Source organism: Brachyistius frenatus, unplaced genomic scaffold (assembly GCF_029030835.1).
Source record: "Brachyistius frenatus isolate BFR_SWC_R1_liver_20210118 unplaced genomic scaffold, ASM2903083v1 Contig_1, whole genome shotgun sequence".
Lineage (NCBI taxonomy): Eukaryota > Metazoa > Chordata > Actinopteri > Embiotocidae > Brachyistius > Brachyistius frenatus.
In genome coordinates, this window is record NW_027210600.1 from 2,711,604 (window position 1) to 2,729,488 (window position 17,885).

At 43.7% G+C, this 17,885-nt stretch overlaps 1 protein-coding gene across 1 annotated transcript in view; it reads left to right on the forward strand.

Annotated features, from left to right (window-relative positions):
* The window catches only part of dpf1 (double PHD fingers 1), a 45,932-nt gene that overhangs the window by 638 nt on the left and 27,409 nt on the right, over positions 1–17,885 (forward strand). The window contains 5 exon segments of the mRNA XM_069696687.1: positions 12,080–12,109; positions 12,955–13,115; positions 14,413–14,520; positions 15,182–15,309; positions 16,798–16,887. Of these exon segments, the coding sequence (XP_069552788.1) occupies positions 12,080–12,109; positions 12,955–13,115; positions 14,413–14,520; positions 15,182–15,309; positions 16,798–16,887 (517 nt within the window).

A 17,885-nucleotide genomic window follows, 5' to 3' on the forward strand; every position in this document is an offset into this window, starting at 1 on the left:
AGATGGCCTTAGAGTACCTCTGTGCAATTTTTTTTTTGGGACACAGAGGGGGTAAACAGGTAGGCAGAATAAAGCTCGCTGTCCGGGTTTTAGGCTGCGGCGTTACCTTTACTGCCGGACCTCTCGGATATGCATAGGCTGAGGTAAATACGCGTGTCCGAGACTTGCTTTCATCTTCGGCGCCTAGAATAAAGCCCATAATAAAATCTCAGCATTCCGGCGTTTTATATTTAACGTAGCCCCATCACAGCGGACATTTATCTCCACTAAGGGATTTTTTTTTTTAAAGCGCGGATTCCCTGTGAACTTTCTTCTGTGATGATCCCCTTTGTGCAAGAAGGGTTTTTCGGGGGTCTTTTTTTGTTGTTGTTTGTTAGTTTTCCTACGACCGGTTTCAGCGGAATGCAGACGCCTGCTGCCCGCCTGGGCTCTCCGCCAAAAGCTGGCTGATGTGTGTCTGTCAGCGGGTACACTTATACAGATCTTGCAAAAAAAAAAAAAAAAGAGAGAGAAAACAAACAATAGCTCCGATATAAACCTACAACCGAGGAGTGTTTGAGCACACCAGCTTAGGCAGTTTGAAACAAAGAAAAGTCACAAGACCTGTGTGCAAAAAGCCGAGGCGCACATCAGATGCTGTGCAGGTTTTACCTGAGCGGGGAAATGGGATATAGACTGCCTGTCTGTCTGTCTATCTATCTGTCTATCTGTCTGTCTGTCTACCCCTCTGAGATGTAGACACAGGCGACATTTCGTGCAATTCCATGAACGACTGCCCTGTACGTGCCTGCTTTGAAGAGCACTTCACAGGAAAGAGAGCAAACTGGATTGCAATGGCATAGTGATTGGGCATCTGCCCCTGACTTGCTGTGATGGTATTTTGGTATTTTGGATAAATGCATTTGTATTGTAACAAAACAAAGACCTCAGTAATAGTAAAATGTACTGTGAGATGGATAATTTAAAGTTGTTTTTTTTTTTTTTTTTTTAAAGATATGTAGTAATGTTGCATCATTATGGGACAGGAATGGGCAAGTGAACGGGATGGAGGCTATACCCCTTGAGTTCACAGCTTTCTCCTCCTCTCCTCTCCTCTCCTCTCCTCTCCTCTCCTCTCCTCTCCTCTCCTCTCCTCTCCTCTCCTCTCCCTCTTTTTCCACCATGGGATGCTCACCCAAGCAAAGCAAAAGTGTGGCCAGATTGATCCCAGAGGCCCTCAGTGACACCATGTCAGGGGATTAAATGGACTGATTTGCATGGAGTATATACCAGGACAGAGGTTGTGGTACAAGGAAGAGGATAGGGGGGAAGTGTACAAGGAGTAGATGGTTAAAAAGAGTCTCAGAGCCAGTGACTATAATGAACTGCAGCCCAATTTGAAATGGTGGTCTTACATTGATTTTTAAGTGCTTGAAGTTAGACAAAGGCGAGGAAAAAATAAGGTACATAACAAAGAAGCCAAATTGTCAGCCAGTATCAGCCCTGCAGGGATGCTGCATCACTGTTTCCCCATATCTAAAGCTGAATGTACTTATTACACAAGGCCACAGCAATCAAAGCTCCCTTTAACATCTCACCAACTGTATAAATGCCATCATTACGCAGTATGGGTTTAACGATGTTCCAGTTACCACTCTGCAATGGGCTTTTAAACAAGCCCTGGTAATTAGCATGTCTACAAACAAACTTGCTATTAGAGGCTCACAAATTAGAAGCCTATCCAAAATGGGCCAAACAACTTGCAAAATTTGGTTCAAAGTCGGCCCTTAATAGGGTGGCTGGCTGGGCGCCGTGGAGACAATGCCTGTTGTGTCCCTCAATATCCTTAAATCTGGTTGGATCTCTGCAATAAATCACAGTTAACACAGTGTATGCTCGTTCTGTGGGAAGCAGTCGATGCCCACCGTCCAGCTGAGTGTGAGCGGGCCTTACAGTGAGCCGTGTTGATGCGTGTGGAAGTACAGTGGAGGCTTCATTTGTGCAAATCAGCGGAGGAGAGCAGCTATAGATGCTCCAGTCTACCATGGCATATCCATACCAGTCCTCTCCCCGTCCATCTCTCCGCTGGATTAGAGACTCGTTTAATCTCTCCTTCTCTCCTCTTCCCCCCTGCTTCCCTCTCCATCTCTCTCCCCTTCGTATTTCCTCCCTGTCCTCCCATCACCCCTGCTGCCGTGTCTTCCACTTTGCCTCCCTCCTTCTTCATCACTTTCTCGATCCATCACTCGTTTGGCCGTCTCCCTTTTGTTCAGCCATTTCCTCTCTGTCTTGCTCCTTTTTTTTTTTCCCTATTTTTCCGATTTTTGGCCTCAACTCCTCTTCCTCCTCCCCCTCCCCCACCAACCACACTTCTTTACATTGTGAATCAAGGGATGTCACTGTTTTAATATTCAGCAAAAAACCCTATTGTGATGGAAATGTTCTATGCATTTTGTCAGATCCCTTTAAATCTTGCTGGATTTCTTCTACCTAAGAGTTCCTTTAGAGGGATTTACTGTAGATTTGGACCATCTACTGACAGAAAGGGTTTATAGTCTACTGTTGCCAAATGACTCACATTACTAAGAGTTATGTTTACATAGAAGATACAAATATTTAACCTCTAAATGTTTTGCATTTCATTCTGATGAAATGAAAGCATTTAAGATGAAAACATTTGAGGGAAAAAGTGCAATTAAATCAAGCTAACAGCAGGAGTTTGACTTCAGGACAATCACAGGTTGTCAAAATGGCAGTGCATGTGGCATATATCTCAGTGATATTACTTCTTTGTGCTGGTTAGAGGGGGAGATGTAGATCATCTTGTGCTGTGGTATTTGGCAGCAGTTGTGGCAGGGCCTATGTGATATTATTTGTGCCCTGCCTGACTGAGCCGAGCTAAATGAGTTCCATGTAATAACCGGCTCTGTGTGCAAACAGCCTCGCGTGATGGCTGAAGCCACAAGCCTGAGCATCCATTTCTCGATCTTTCTTTCTCTTTCAATCTCTCCCCTTTCATTCCCTCACTCGCTCATTTGTGTGGTATCACTCGTGTGTGTGTGTGTGTGTGTGTGTGTGTGTGTGTGTGTGTGTGTGTGTGTGTGTGTGTGTGTGTGTGTGTGTGTGTGTGTGTGTGTGTGTGGAGGCACGCACATATACAAACGCACAGACAGGGAAACACGCACACTGTTGCACTCTCCCATTTCCTCTCTCACTCTCAGTTTTTTTTCTTTCTTCGTATGGGAGTAAGCCTGAGGTCTGATGTTTTTAAGGGTATTTCTTTTCCCGAGTTATTCTTTTCATCATCCCCTTATTTAGACTTTCTATCTGTTTTAGTTTTTTTTTTTTTTTTTTTTTTTAAGAAGACGGCATACAGAAAGACTGAGAGAGAGGGAAAGAGAGAGACATAGATAAGTATTTTTAGCTCTATGACCTATTTCTCCAGTGCTACCTAACTGACTGACAGTCAGCTCCACTGCTGTGGGACCTTGTGTGGTTTCCAGCCAGGAAATTTGGAATTTGTAGTTCTGTTTGGGTGTAACCTGACGTCCAAAAGAAGTAGGTGCGGTAGGAAGAGGAGAGAATATAGCTCAAATATCTCCATCTCCTCTCCTCTCCTCTCCTCTCCTCTCCTCTCCTCTCCTCTCCTCTCCTCTCCTCTCTCTCCTCTCCTCTCCTCTCCTCTCCTCTCCTCTCCTCTCCTCTCCTCTCCTCTCCTCTCCTCTCCTCTCCTCTCCTCTCCTCTCCTCTCCTCTCCTCTCCTCTCCTCTCCTCTCCTCTCCACATTATTTCTACTCCCTTGTCACTCCCCATTTATATTATTCCCAGTGCCTCTGCGTGTCCAGTGGATCCCTATCAGGAGTTGTCGAGGGAGGAGTCAACAAAAAAACAACAACGGCTGCTTCCCTCTGCAGCACTTTAATAAGGATGCAGACTGGGGTGGAGAGGTGTGTGTGTGTGTGTGGGGGGGGGGGGGTGGCATGAAACCACACACACACACACACACACACACACACACACACATAGCCACACATGCACGCACACGTGCACACCCAGATACAGAAGGTAGGGAATCCATCGCCATAATAAGAGGCCAAGTGCAGTGGTGATAAATCTCACCTGAAGGAGCTGTTCAGAGGCAGATTGCCTTACCCTGATGTACTGCCCTCAATACACACTGCAGCCAGCTATGGGCTATATACACCCACACACGTGCCAGGACCAGGAATACATGCACATACAAATACTCAGCAGGCATTATAAGTATGTATGAATGATAATCATGTGGAGACACAAACACGTGCAAACAGGAAGCATACATGTACAGGGAGGCCTGCGACTCACAGACTTCGTGTGACTCTCAGATAACCACACCCAGTGGACAATGAGGAAGATACACACAGGAAATGGGATGCAAGTCTTCATTAATATCACACACAGCAGGTAACACAAAGCCCTGACAGAAATGACATGATCTGTTGCACGGCTCTGCCTATGTCTGCCGTCCTCACTCTGCCTTTCTCTGTCACATCTCGCGTCATGTTCAAATATACAAACAGTCAGTTGCAGATTCACAGACACACACACACACACACACACACACACACACACACACACACACACACACACACACACACACACACACACACACACACACACACACACACACACACACACACACACACACACACACACACACACATCTACACACATCTCCAGCTGGTAATGTGGGAAACTGACGTTTTCCAGCTGGTAATGTGGCAGACGTTCGCTTCTGCACACACACACACACACACACACACACACACACACACACACACACACACACACACACACACACACACACACACACACACACACACACACACACACACACACACACACACACACTCCTGTCGGTCCATCTGTCTGTCTGTCACTGTCAAACCAAGTGTGTGGCCTCTTTGTCTTTCCTGACTGACATGCACTCTCTCTTCTCTCCCTCTCACACACACACACACACACACACACACACACACACACACACACACACACACACACACACACACACACACACACAACACCTGTCCTCCTTTTTCTCACAGGAATTTGACGACATCATTGTGCATGAGATGATGAGAGTGTGTGTGCGTATATATATATATACACATATATATCTTCCTACTACTGCAGCCTAGCAATCTTCTGATGAGCAGTAAAATGTGTTCGTGTGCACTTTGCACTTGCACACACACAGATTGGAAGAAGAGAAGAAAAAAAGACAAATCATTTGACAGAGAGAGAGAGAGAGAGAGAGAGAGAGAGAGAGAGGAGAGTGGAGAAGAAATTGAATTGGGGGTGGTGAGGGTGGAGGGGAGGGGGAGTTGGATTGGGAGGAAGAGGAGGGGTGAATTGGTAAGGGTGATATTGCATAGTTTAATCTGTTGAGTTCAGCCATGGCAGGGCTCGGGTGGGGGAGGGGAGCAGCAGGAACAGTAGTAGGCCGCCTGATATTAGTCCTCCGCTGTGCATACACACACAAAGCTCTGTAGGCCCAAGTGTGTGTGTGTGTGTGTGTGTGTGTGTGTGTGTGTGTGTGTGTGTGTGTGTGTGTGTGTGTGTGTGTGTGTGTGTGTGTGTGTGTGTGTGTGTGTGTGTGTGTGTGCATAACTGCACAGATGGACAATGGCGGATGAGACAGGTGTGTGGACCAGGTGGGCAGACTTGAGTATGGAGGCACAAGTGTTTTTACAGGCTTAAAACTAACCCAAACACACACACACACACACACACACACACACACACACACACACACACACACACACACACACACACACACACACACACACACACACACACACACGCACAGACACGCACACACATAGAGCTAACAGTCACAGCGTCGGCAGCATTTGCTAACAAACCTAAAGTGGAGCACTCGCTCTGCCCTCAGCCCTCATAAAGACATTTACATGTGAACTACTTCATTTCCTTCCAGTTTAATTACCTAATTTCACCCAGTTGGAAACCACCATTGAATTGAAATCCTTGGTTGGCTTGGACGTTTCTCGTAATTGTGGACACATTTTTATGATTCCCTCATATTTCTCTTTGGCTTTCCCAATGATGAAGTCATCTCACCTCTAGGGGGAGCCCTCTGTTTCCCTATTGGGTGGAGAAGCAGCTAATTGGTGTGGTTAATTTGCACCATAACCAGAAACCGCTGCCAGCAGTGTGCGTGTGTTTGTGTGTGTGTGTGTGTGTGTGGATGCAACGCTGGACTGAGACTCAGTATGTGCTGAAGTGGACTGCTTGTGCTGGATGGGACTTGAGGGATCACCCAGAGATTCAGACAATAGCTTACCCAGGGTGGGCCTGGTGGGGTGGCTGTGCTTTTTAGGACGGTTCTATATCTACTGCCTGTCAGCTACACTAGTATGTTTATTTGTGTGTGTGTGTGCTCCCACTGATACCAGTTTCCTTAGTGTTTTCGTGGAGGCCTCTCCCTCCCTGCTGTTTGCTTAGCGCAGGCTGAGGCAGACAGCTCTGTGTGGGCTTAAGATTCATACACACATATACACACAAACACACAGTCTACATGCTCCAGGCACGCTCATTCTCTTTCCTCATCTAATCTGGAGTTGGCGTGTGTGTGTGTGTGTGTGTGTGTGTGTGTGTGTGTGTGTGTGTGTGTGTGTGTGTGTGTGTGTGTGTGTGTGTGTGTGTGTGTGTGTGTGTGTGTGTGTGTGTGTGTGTGCGTGCGTGTGTGGGTGTGTGTGTGTAGTTACAGGTTCATTGTCTACACTGTGCGTGCATATATGCATGTATGTCTGCATGCATATTGGCGTGCATCCTCGTTGAATACAGTTTAAACATACAGCATACATGTTTCTGGTCTTCCTCTGTGTGTCTGAGAACATGGATGCGTGCACAGGTGTCCTTTGTGTTTTTGTGCCCTTGCAGAGTGCAGCCTCGTGATTGTCATTTTTGTCATGTCTGCCTGGACATTTTTGGTAGTCAGCTCCAGTTTGTTGGAGAGTTGGCTCTACGCCAGTTCATTACTAAAGCTGCTAGTATTTCTCTCTGCGCTTGTGAGTCTGTTTGCATCCATTAATGTCGAATATGGCCGAAATAAACCAGAAATTGAAATAAATGTTGAGAAACATCACCTATAAAAAATGATCAGAGTTGTTGAATTAGTTTTCATGCTGACTGAGGCTATTGTCTGTTGGTGTGCAAGTGTGTGTGTGTGTGTGTGTGTGTGTAGGTGTAGAATCCGGTTTCGGCTTTCCCTTCATCGGCTGTGTGGTTTGATGATGAGGTAGCTTGGTTTCTCGCTGCCTCTCCCTGTGGTCTGTGTTTTCAGCAACTGCTTGGCCGATAGGACCACAGTGGCCACAAGCCAGAGGGCTGCAGCTGTGAGACTTTCCCTGTGTATTTCGAGGAATATCCTCTGTGTTAAACATCTGTCTCGTAGCTGAGCCTTTCTCCCTGGCAAAAGAAATAGTTCAACATTTTGGGGAAATGGCCTTCTTTCTGAGAGAAATATTGATGCCACATTTTGTCACCTTTGCTGTTCCCCGTTTTCAGTCTATGTGGTAAGCTCAGTTAATAATCTCCTAACTGCAGCTCCATATAACAAACAAGCCTTACTGTCATCACGAGTGTTTTTTAAAGGACTATCTGTGTTGCACCTGCAGGTGCACGAGGCAGCACAGGATGTCCCCCGCTGAATTGAGAATAGCTTTATTTCTCTGCCATTCAGGTTTGCTATTCTATTAGCAGGCTGGCCAGTTAGCATTTTGAGGGAATGTTTGCTGATCACGCTCTTTCCGCTGCTGCCACCCACTCAGTGTTATTCTTTCGAATCAAAAGTAAGAGCTGGCGATTATTATTTTTCAAATCGGTGTTGAAAGTCTGACGACCCTTTCATTGCTATTTGCAGCTGAATTAAGGGCTTCATGGTGCTCTTTTAGATGACAGAGAGCTAAAAAATGAGGATGTCATCTGTGAGCCGCGTCCAAAAAGTGAGCTTTTCAATAAGTTCGGTTAGATTTCAGTACTTCCAGCGTCCATCACGCTGTCTTTCAAACTTTTTATCTTTTCATCACTTCCCTCCCTGTTTGTCTGTGTCTCTGCCTCTTTCTCTGTCACTTTCTTCTGTCTCAATCTCCCTCCCCCAGCCCCATCTCAGTCCGTCTTCAAATGTTGCCACCCAATATTCGGTCTCTGTTTCTCTCTTTTTGGGTATCTCCCGGCTCAGCCTCCTCTTCGAGTGCCTCGGCTCTTCCTCTGTATGTGCCTCCAAAAAGGCAAACAGTCATGCAGCTCTCCTATCACAATATAATGAGATTGGAGGCACCCAAATTGAAAGGAAGCCATTTTCTACAGCTGTCAACTTATTATCGAGGGGGGGACTGACTTATTCCAGTACCTCTAAAGGCAGTAGAGGAAAGAGGGATGGAGGGGAGGAGATTTGAAGTGAGAAGGGTGCTGAGGGAGTATATCTTCCACTCCTGTTCTCTCTCTCTCTCTCTGGTATTTCTGATTGGTCACCTTTGCAGCCTTGAAGTCCAAGTCTTTTACTCACTATGTTCCTCTTAATATTTTAGAAAGCAGCATGTAGAGCTGTCTGGGCCGGTGCCTTTTGAATGTATGTGACTGTTTGAGCACCTCTCAGTGTGTGCGAGTGTTTATTCTCCCTGCTCATCACTATTTATATCCAAACAGCAGGTACTGTATATTTGTCTCTAAGGGGAATGGATTTCTCTATTTTGGCCAGGCCTCTGCTGGCAGATGTAACATTCAGGCATTTAGGTGTCACTTTTACCCACCAGGCCTCATAATGGGTGAGCAGCGTCTGACTGGCTGTGTGGATCTAACCTGCTATTTTTTGGACAGGCCTCTATCCTGCTCCATTCTTCATGCGTTTATTGTGAACTGCAGGAAGGATCAGAGGCACCGCACTAAAGCAAAGTGAAACGAGGTGAGGAAAAGTTCTGGTGACGCGACTCCAACGCAGGCCATAAAATAATGTAATGGTCAAATGCGCCGCCAACTGCAGGCGCTGAGCTGTAAAGAAACATATTCTCTTCAGCAGAAGACCGGCGGCTCATTCCCAACGACACGTTCACGGGCACGAGCGCAGCATGCCCCACATATTGACGCCCCAATCACATCCTTTAAATGTCACACGTCCAGCGGTGGCCCGCGAGGTTGCAGGACTGGTTTAGGAGGTTTTGAAGATGCCATGCACAAGCTGTCAGACCTGACCAGCATCTGCTGGGTCTGATGGCCCAGCAGAATTTGTCCATATTTCCAACCAGGACAGCTGATTCTACTTGACATTGTCTCAAGAGGATTTCCCCCCATCTTTCCTCATCTAAAAAAAAAAAGTCCCATCTTTTCAAACCTTATTCTCCTTCCATTTTGCATTGTGATGATATGCTTTGTTTGTACTTCTTTAGTGTGGCGTAGTGTGCTCTTGAGGCATGCTTCAATAATTAACTCATTGAGCTTTTTTTAAGGCTGTGAGTTGGTTTCCTTTTTATCTGTTCATTAGTAGATATATCAAAAAATATTTAACAGATTCCAGTGAAATTTGGCAGAAAGTTTGCCTTGGGCTGAGAATGCACTGATTAGATTTTGGTGAAGATAACCAAAAGAAAAGTGATGGTTTTTTTTCCATTATATGCCTGCAAAAAGTAATTATTTTTCTCCTGAATTGCTTCTTCTGCAGTAAAACAGTTCCATGAGCATAAGCTTGCATTTTTTGGTCTTTGCTGCTGTGGTGTTTTGTGGTTATGTTTTTTTTAAATTTTGCATATCCTGGACGAGCCCCAACCTTTGACAGACCATGCTGTTTTTTCCTATAATTGTTCACCAGATTCTAGTGTATGTATCTTGTTTGTAAACGGTTAATACTCCAAAAAAAAAAGTTGTAGTATTAAGAACTAACTTGACTTGTGGCCTTCATCAGGGAATGGGAAATTGTTCTCCCAAGAAGAATGACAGAAGCAGTGTCCTAAATGAACACATGTTTACACTCAAGTGATGCAGGCATCTCATGGTTTTGTTATTTCAGACAAAAGCAAATGACAAAGTCAAGTGACACTGTGGCAACAATATCCAAAGGTAGGGCAGGTTGAGGTGGATGTATGTCACCAAACTATCAAACTTAAATGGAAGAGATGGAAAATCATTTGTCATTTCTAACAGACAGTCAATTTTTTTTTTTTTTTTTTTTATTTTTTACCATTATCTACAACCTAATCCATACACCGACCAGCCGATTTGATCCTGGTTTTACTGATCAAACATTTTTTTGAAAAAGAACAACATACAGAAAAATATTCTTGTGGAAATTTAAAAATGGTGAGCAGTAGAACAGATACAATGAAACGAAGCAAACGAAGCAAAACAGAAGCAAAATCATCTCCACTAAAGAATACAAATCTTTTTTACTCTAAAAATTTAGTACCGGTCGGGCTCTACCATGAATGTTCCCTAACTTCTTTCTCCAAAAGATTCCTCCAGCTCCGCTGTCACAAGGACAGATACAGGAGATCATTCCTGCCTACCGCAATTAGACTGTACAATAACTCACCTCTGGCAAAATCCATCACACAACAATAACACTGTTGTCTGTGTTTCTTGGTTGTTTGTATATAATGTATATAGATATATACTGTACTGTATATACTGTGCATTTTATATTTTATATTTTTTACTGCTATTTTACTGCTATTTTATTGCTTTTCTATTGTTCTATTATTATCTTATTGCTTCTGTATGCTGCTGTAGCGAAAAAATTTCCCCTCGGGGGTTAATAAAGTAACTACCTAACCTAACCTAACCTAACCTAACCTAACCTAACCTAACCTAACCTAACCTAACCTAACCTTAACCATGTGTTTAATTTTGTAACCATGACAACAGAGATCCCCTAACCTTAAAGTGGTCACCTTAACTACAACCAAAATGTTTCCTTAAACACTTCCATGAGTTGTTCTGAAGGACATTGGCAAACAGATGTTTTTGTTGTCTAATTTGTTGACTTGCTAAAGGAAAGCTGTGATATATTAAAATTCTATAGATCAAAGTCTGTTTCAGGTGTCAGGCAGCACGACTAAAATGGGAAAAGAGTTGTAAAAAGTCTTTTGTGCCTCCAGTGGTTTCACTTGAGTCAGCTTCAGGTGCAGCTGAAGACCAAAATGGGGGTTGAGTTTCGACAAACGTTAGCTGACCGGACCTCTGTGGCTCACTCCTCATCTCTAGTTGTGGCTAGAAGCTCAAGGCTAGCTTTTACAAGCATAACACTCCGACTCTCTGAACTGAAGTGTCAAAGGTCAAGTTGCATTGTGGATAATGCAGGTGGGAGGTTTTGACAAGAGAGAATTACACGAGGAATAAAAAAAGACTCTCTGGCTCTGCTGCATGTATTTTGAGTCTGACAATGCTCTTGGAGAGCAATGCCAAATTGTTGGAGCCCTCTCATCAAAAACTAACAGCATGCAGAAACACATTGTGCGGTTGCAACCAAATTCTCCACGAATCCACATACAATCTGAGCTTTCTTCCTAAATGTCTTGCAAAATTAATCGTTCAATTAATCAGTCACGCCTTTCAGAGGCAGCACAGAAAAGAAATCCAACAAATCGTTATGTGGCTACACTGTACTGTTTTTTGCTGGGTTGCTGTTGGCCTTGCATTGTCGCTTAATGTGTGCATGTGTGTGTGCGAGTGTGTGCAGTTTTGTGTGTCCTGTATCTACCGTCTGTATAGCAGAGTGACCTTGATGTCTGCACTCAGCAGGAAGACACTAGAGAGGAGTGATTAACAGGAGAGAGACAAAAAGAAGAGAGAGAAGTGCAAAGGAAGAGGAACATTTCAAACAAAGAAGAAACAAGAAGTGTAGCGAGAGGACGTGAAGGTTGTGAAAGTTAAATTTGCAAATAAAAAACAGAAAAGAGACATAATTCCAAATAAAATGAGTGAAGGAGCGAGAGAGTGACGGAAATGTGTTGTAAAAGAAAAGCCAAACGAATAGTGGAGAAAACAGGGTGGGGTGGAGGAGTGACTCACCACACATCTATTGGTTTTTTTCTTCTTCTCCCTACAGGCAATCTGGAGGTGCAGTCATCAAGAACAGGTAAAGGGGGAGGGAGGGGTGAGAGATGGGGGGTGTAAGGGGTGAAGGGCAGGAGGGACATTGCAAGAATATTACACTGAATGTTAATCAAACTCACACTTGTACAGGTGAGAAAATACAGTGCATACATTGTTCTCGGCGAGGAAAAAATGTGTTAGAGACTCTTTTACTGTACAGTGTGTGCGTGTTAATGTGTGTGTGTGTGTGTGTGTGTGTGTGTGTGTGTGTGTGTGTGTGTGTGTGTGTGTGTGTGTGTGTGTGTGTGTGTGTGTGTGTGTGTGGTGTTAACAGTGTGTAGCTGCCAGCTCGTCTGCTGCGACCAGGGTTAATAGGACTGTGCATCTCCACCGCTCGCCTACACACACACACACACACACACACACACACACACACACACACACACACACACACACACACACACACACACACACACACACACACACACACACACACACACACACACACACACACACCGTAACTGTCCATGACTCTGCACCCACTGCCCCTTTTGACTTACACACACATGTACTCATGCTACCATGTGTGTGTGTGTGTGTGTGCAGTGTGAAGCTTACACACACACATACACATAAAAATTTGTCCTACACCTGTCCATGAAAGTCCATTTGAACACCCTTCCACTTCTTACTCACACACATCATCTTTTAGTTGACGTTCCATCCTGTCCTTGACCTTTGACCCCCCTCCTCACACCACACACACACACACACACACACACACACACACACACACACACACACACACACACACACACACACACACACACACACACACACACACACACACACACACACACTTTAACTTCCTTCTTTGTCCTGTCTCAGTCTCGGCGAGGAGTTTTATAAGGAGGCCATTGAACACTGTCGCAGCTACAATGCCCGGCTGTGCGCAGAGCGCTCCATGCGTCTCCCCTTCCTGGACTCTCAGACCGGCGTGGCTCAGAGCAACTGTTACATCTGGATGGAGAAGAACCACCGTGGACCAGGTGTGTGTCTGTGTCTACCTGGGCACTCTATGAAGTGGTTGTCTGCGTAGCTCAAGAAGCACTCTGAATTGTCTTCTTCTTTGTTATACGATTGTGCGTGTGCGTGTTGTGTTTGCCAGCTGTCGTGCTACACAACAGTCAGCTTCCCTCTGTCCTCTACACTGCTTGTTTCTGTCTCTCTTTCCTTCCTCCCCTTTTCTAGGCCTTTCACACCTCAACTTAAAAAAAAAAAAACTTTCCCCAAAGGGTGTTTCCTCATTTTTTTTCTTGCTCTGTAACATCAGTGTATTTTGGTAGTGAATCAGACACCCCTGTAGGCAACGATCCGCCGCTGGCGCCAACTATTCCAGAGAGAATGCACTTCTGTGTGTGTGTACTTGTGTGGTGCATTAACGATTGTAGTGTGTAGGGCGTGCCTGGTGTTTGCCACTGGAATTTTGTGTTTTGTCTGTTTGTAGTTACGGCATTAAATTGCATTGGAAAGATTTTTTGATTTGATTTTTATTTATTTAATGAATTTGAGTGTTCGTGTTTATTGGTTTTTGTTGTATTCATTTACAAAACCATTTTAACAATTACATTTTTGGTTGATCAACACTTCACCCAACAACACGACCATGAATACCACATTCGTTCATGTTTTTAGCCATGTGAAGTGAATATCTTAGCTACTAGATTAAAGTAACATTGTGCAGATGTTTATGATCCACAGAGTGAAATATCGCAGTAAGTAATGGATGAGTTGCCATGAAATCTGGTTGAGAAACATGTCCCCCTCATAAGTGATGATCATACACTCTGGGAACCCAACAAAGCCTCATGATACCTTTTATAAGGAAGCTCGAAGAGGCCTTACTTCAGGGTTTTTGGGGACAGCGACGGTCCACTTTATAATCGTGCCTTTATGGGAGGTTTAAGGGGGTTTATAGTTTTCATTGCCTAATGTGCCCAATCTGAATGACCATGGGGGGCCCCTTTACTAAAACTTTGTTTGGGGGCTCCAAACATTTGCCTGGTTTGCATCTCTTGACTGACTGCCCTACAGGATAAACTGAAATAACTTTGGAGATCAATTATCTGAAAACACTAGAAAACCTGATTGGAAAATGTTACGCAGTAAATTAAGATATGTTAACGTCTAGCTTGAAGCTCTACTTTGCCCAAGTATGATACAGCACCTCAGAGTTTGGCATGCTAGAATTATTATGATCTAACTAAAACATATTATTATTATTTTGCACGTATCAATCATGACTGCATGTCCTATAACTACACAGTGTTTCCTCCTTTGTTTCAGGTCATGCGCCGGGTCAGTTGTACACATATCCCGCGCGCTGCTGGCGCAAGAAGAGACGGCTAAACATCTTGGAGGACCCACGGCTCGTACCAATAGAGTTCAAGATCGGTAAGTAGGAAATGGGATGGAACATTTTAAGAACTTCTATATTTTTTATCACTGACATAATTTCAGTGATAAAAGTTTAGTCTATCTATGAGTTGAATATTTAAAATTGTAAATGAATGCTGGCCATTAACTTTGAACCCCACAACTTGCTGTTTTTGACATTTATATCTGCTAAAGCAAGGCTAATAATACCACATATACTGCATATTGTATGTACGTTTGTTCCAGCAGTCACTGAAGCGGTATCGTTCTATAAACATGTCGCCAAATTCAGGTATTTGGTACCTTTGAAAAAGTTTTGGACTTCAGAATAATTTCCCACTGACCTTTGAAATAACTTGTTGGTTGTTTATGGCTGTGTGGTGTCACTGATCTTTGTGCTTGTATCATCATTTTCATGTACAGTCATAGTTTTTGCTTCAAAACCTGGGTGTTTTGATCATTCTATACAGCAACTGCTTCACCTGAGAGTACAAGCGGTACAAAATCGTATGATGCTAACATGCAGATGATCATTTCAGCCTCTGCAGAAGCTGAAGTCGTCGTGGTTTCGTGAACCAGCCAAATTTTGTTTCCTCAGGGCACTGTCAGCTCAACTGTGCATGTCAGCATGAATGTGAGATCTCCGCTGTTTCCTGATTGTAATTGTCTCATTCTCCAGACTACGAGGCCTCGCTAAAGAAGGAGGGGGGGATCCCAGATGGTCCCGTGTTGGAGTCGCTGCTCGCTGGGGAAACCCTGGACAAGAAGGTAGAAACTAAGGAAGAAGAGCCAATGAGCGAGTGTCAGGTGAGACTCGGGTTCCCCTTTCTTCCCTTCTCTTTCTTCTCTCTTTAGTTCTTTGATGTTCTCTGTGTCTTGTTGTTTTCTTCGTATGTCAGGCTGTCTATCTCCTTTCATCTGCCTGTACTACCCTCTGTGTTTGTGTTTCTTTGTCTGTCTCTGCCTTTGTCTCTCTCGGAGTGTGTGTTTTGGCGGTGACACCGGCTCCCGCGGCTCTGACAGTTCCCTCCTGGCACCGTGTGTGCGCGTGCTTCCGATTGAGTGTGATTGCGTGGCGGCTTGTTGTTTTACAGTGATTTTATTCCTGTGTTTAACAAAATAGCATTCAAAGTTGTTTTTTTTTACCTTTTTTTTACCTTTTTTTTTTTTACATTGAAAAGAAACTTAAATTTTGTGTAAAATCTTAATACAAATCTGTCTGAAGTATTTCACCAGCTCGAGGCTGTTGCTCTTGAACTCAAATGGACAGTTAATCAATCAGCCGTGAGTGAATGGCGCTCACAGTGGCCCTTTGAGAGCTGGAGGAGTGTTTAGGGCCTTTAATCCGGGGCTTCCCCTAGCTGAAACTCTCACAGTCAGGCCACTGTGTCCGATCATCGCTCCATGTCCACTCCTTCCCTACATTCTCTTTCCATTTCTTAGGACTCAGAGTTGAACTTAACCAAGCCACAATCTCACGAGTGTCTTTTAACATAAAGCTGGTGTTTCCCTAAATATTCCTGAGGAAAAAATAAATCCAAAAGCCTCTTGTTTTAAAGGGGCTCTCCACTGATTTTGCACATGAAGTTCAGTTTATTCATCTAAATGATGTTGACCTGTGGAACGTTTCTATTAAAAACTGCTTTACACACTGCAGGTGAGGGGTTTGAAAGAAGTGGACATCTGGGACACTCAGGATTTTAATAAAAGATGCTATCAAGTTGTATTGTGGGAATTGTAGTATTTTTTTTTAGCTTGACAGAAAAATCAAGATAAATCTGCCTGTGCTGCTTGGTTTTTGGTTCTTTTTGATAGTCCTCCTGTGATCCCCCTAACTTTATAAAACTACATTGTATTAAATTACACAGTAGCCTATACTTGTTTGAATCAAATCTTAAATCAAATATGATTGCAATTAAATGGTGACACATTTGGCCGTATTTAGTGTTAATGGTTCTGTTTCTGAGTTTTTTTCCCATGCTGAGATCATGCAAATATCCTCAAAACCAAAGAAAGGAAAGGAAAGGAAAAAAAAGAAAGGAAAGGAAAAGAAAGGAAAGGAAAGGAAAGGAAAGGAAAGGAAAGGAAAGGAAAGGAAAGGAAAGGAAAGGAAAGGAAAGGAAAGGAAAGGAAAGGAAAGGAAAGGAAAGGAAAGGAAAGGAAAGGAAAGGAAAAAAGTAAACTAGCTAACCTGTTTTACAGTCCACCTGTCTCTCTCTCTCTTCTCTCTCTCTCTCTCTCCATATATATATATATATATATATATATATATGTATATATATATATCACACATAGAAGTTGCTTGTCGGGGATTTCCCTCATGAGCTGGAGGTGGACGAGCTGGAGGAAGACGTCCCAAAGCGGAAGAACCGTACCAAAGCACGGGTAAGACAACAATGGCATTTCATACTTCATTTTACTTTTTATACCTAATAAGTCAGGAAAGAAACTGTTTCACTGTCAGTTTGAAAGGGCGAAGTCAATATTACACGTGTCCCAGATGTTGCTCAGAGTCTCAAGGTGATGGGCCTGAGGTTAGTGTTCAGCATCCCCTCTGTTAGATACATAAAGACATACATTGTTCTAATAAGACAACAGTTTATAAGGTATTAAGGGCTATTATTGAAAAGTCTCCCGTGTATATTAGAGAAACTGTCACTATTTTTTAATTCCTCGTCTGAGAATATGCCATATTTCACACAGTGTGAAATATGGCATGTCAGGAAGGATTTCGTGCTTCCTCTTTATACCAGACTCTGTAATGAAATACCATCTGACACACCAACAGTCATTACAAATAAATGCAGACGGATCCAGTGAATTAAATCATGCTGGGGTGACCTCTTTTTTTTTACAACTTTGATTAGATCAGACACATCTTTTCCCCCCCCACCCTTTTTGGGCATCCTATGGGAAGATAATCAAGTGTTAACAACATATTCTGAAAATCATCATACACACACATTCAGTGTGCGCACACACACATACACACACTTGTACACAGACACCAGGGTTGCTAATTGGAACTGTTGCTCCCCTGCTAGGTGTCATCAGCCCCCTCCTGTTGGAAGTGGAGCTTTACACTGAGAGCAGATGATTAGAATGCACGTTTGCATAGTGTGTGTGTGTGTGTGTACGTGTGTGTGTGTGTGTGTGTGTGTGTGTGTGTGTGTGTGTGTGTGTGTGTGTGTGTGTGTGTGTGTGTGTGTGTGTGTGTGTGTAGACACTTGAACATTGAAGCGAGGACTGTGCTGTTATGCTCTTTTGATTGTGTATGTGCATGCATTCAAGACTTATGTGATGAGTCTGGAATTTCAAACTTTTTTTTTATCTTCCATGTGTACTTTTGTATGTGGCTGATATCCGTGTGTGTGTGTGTGTGT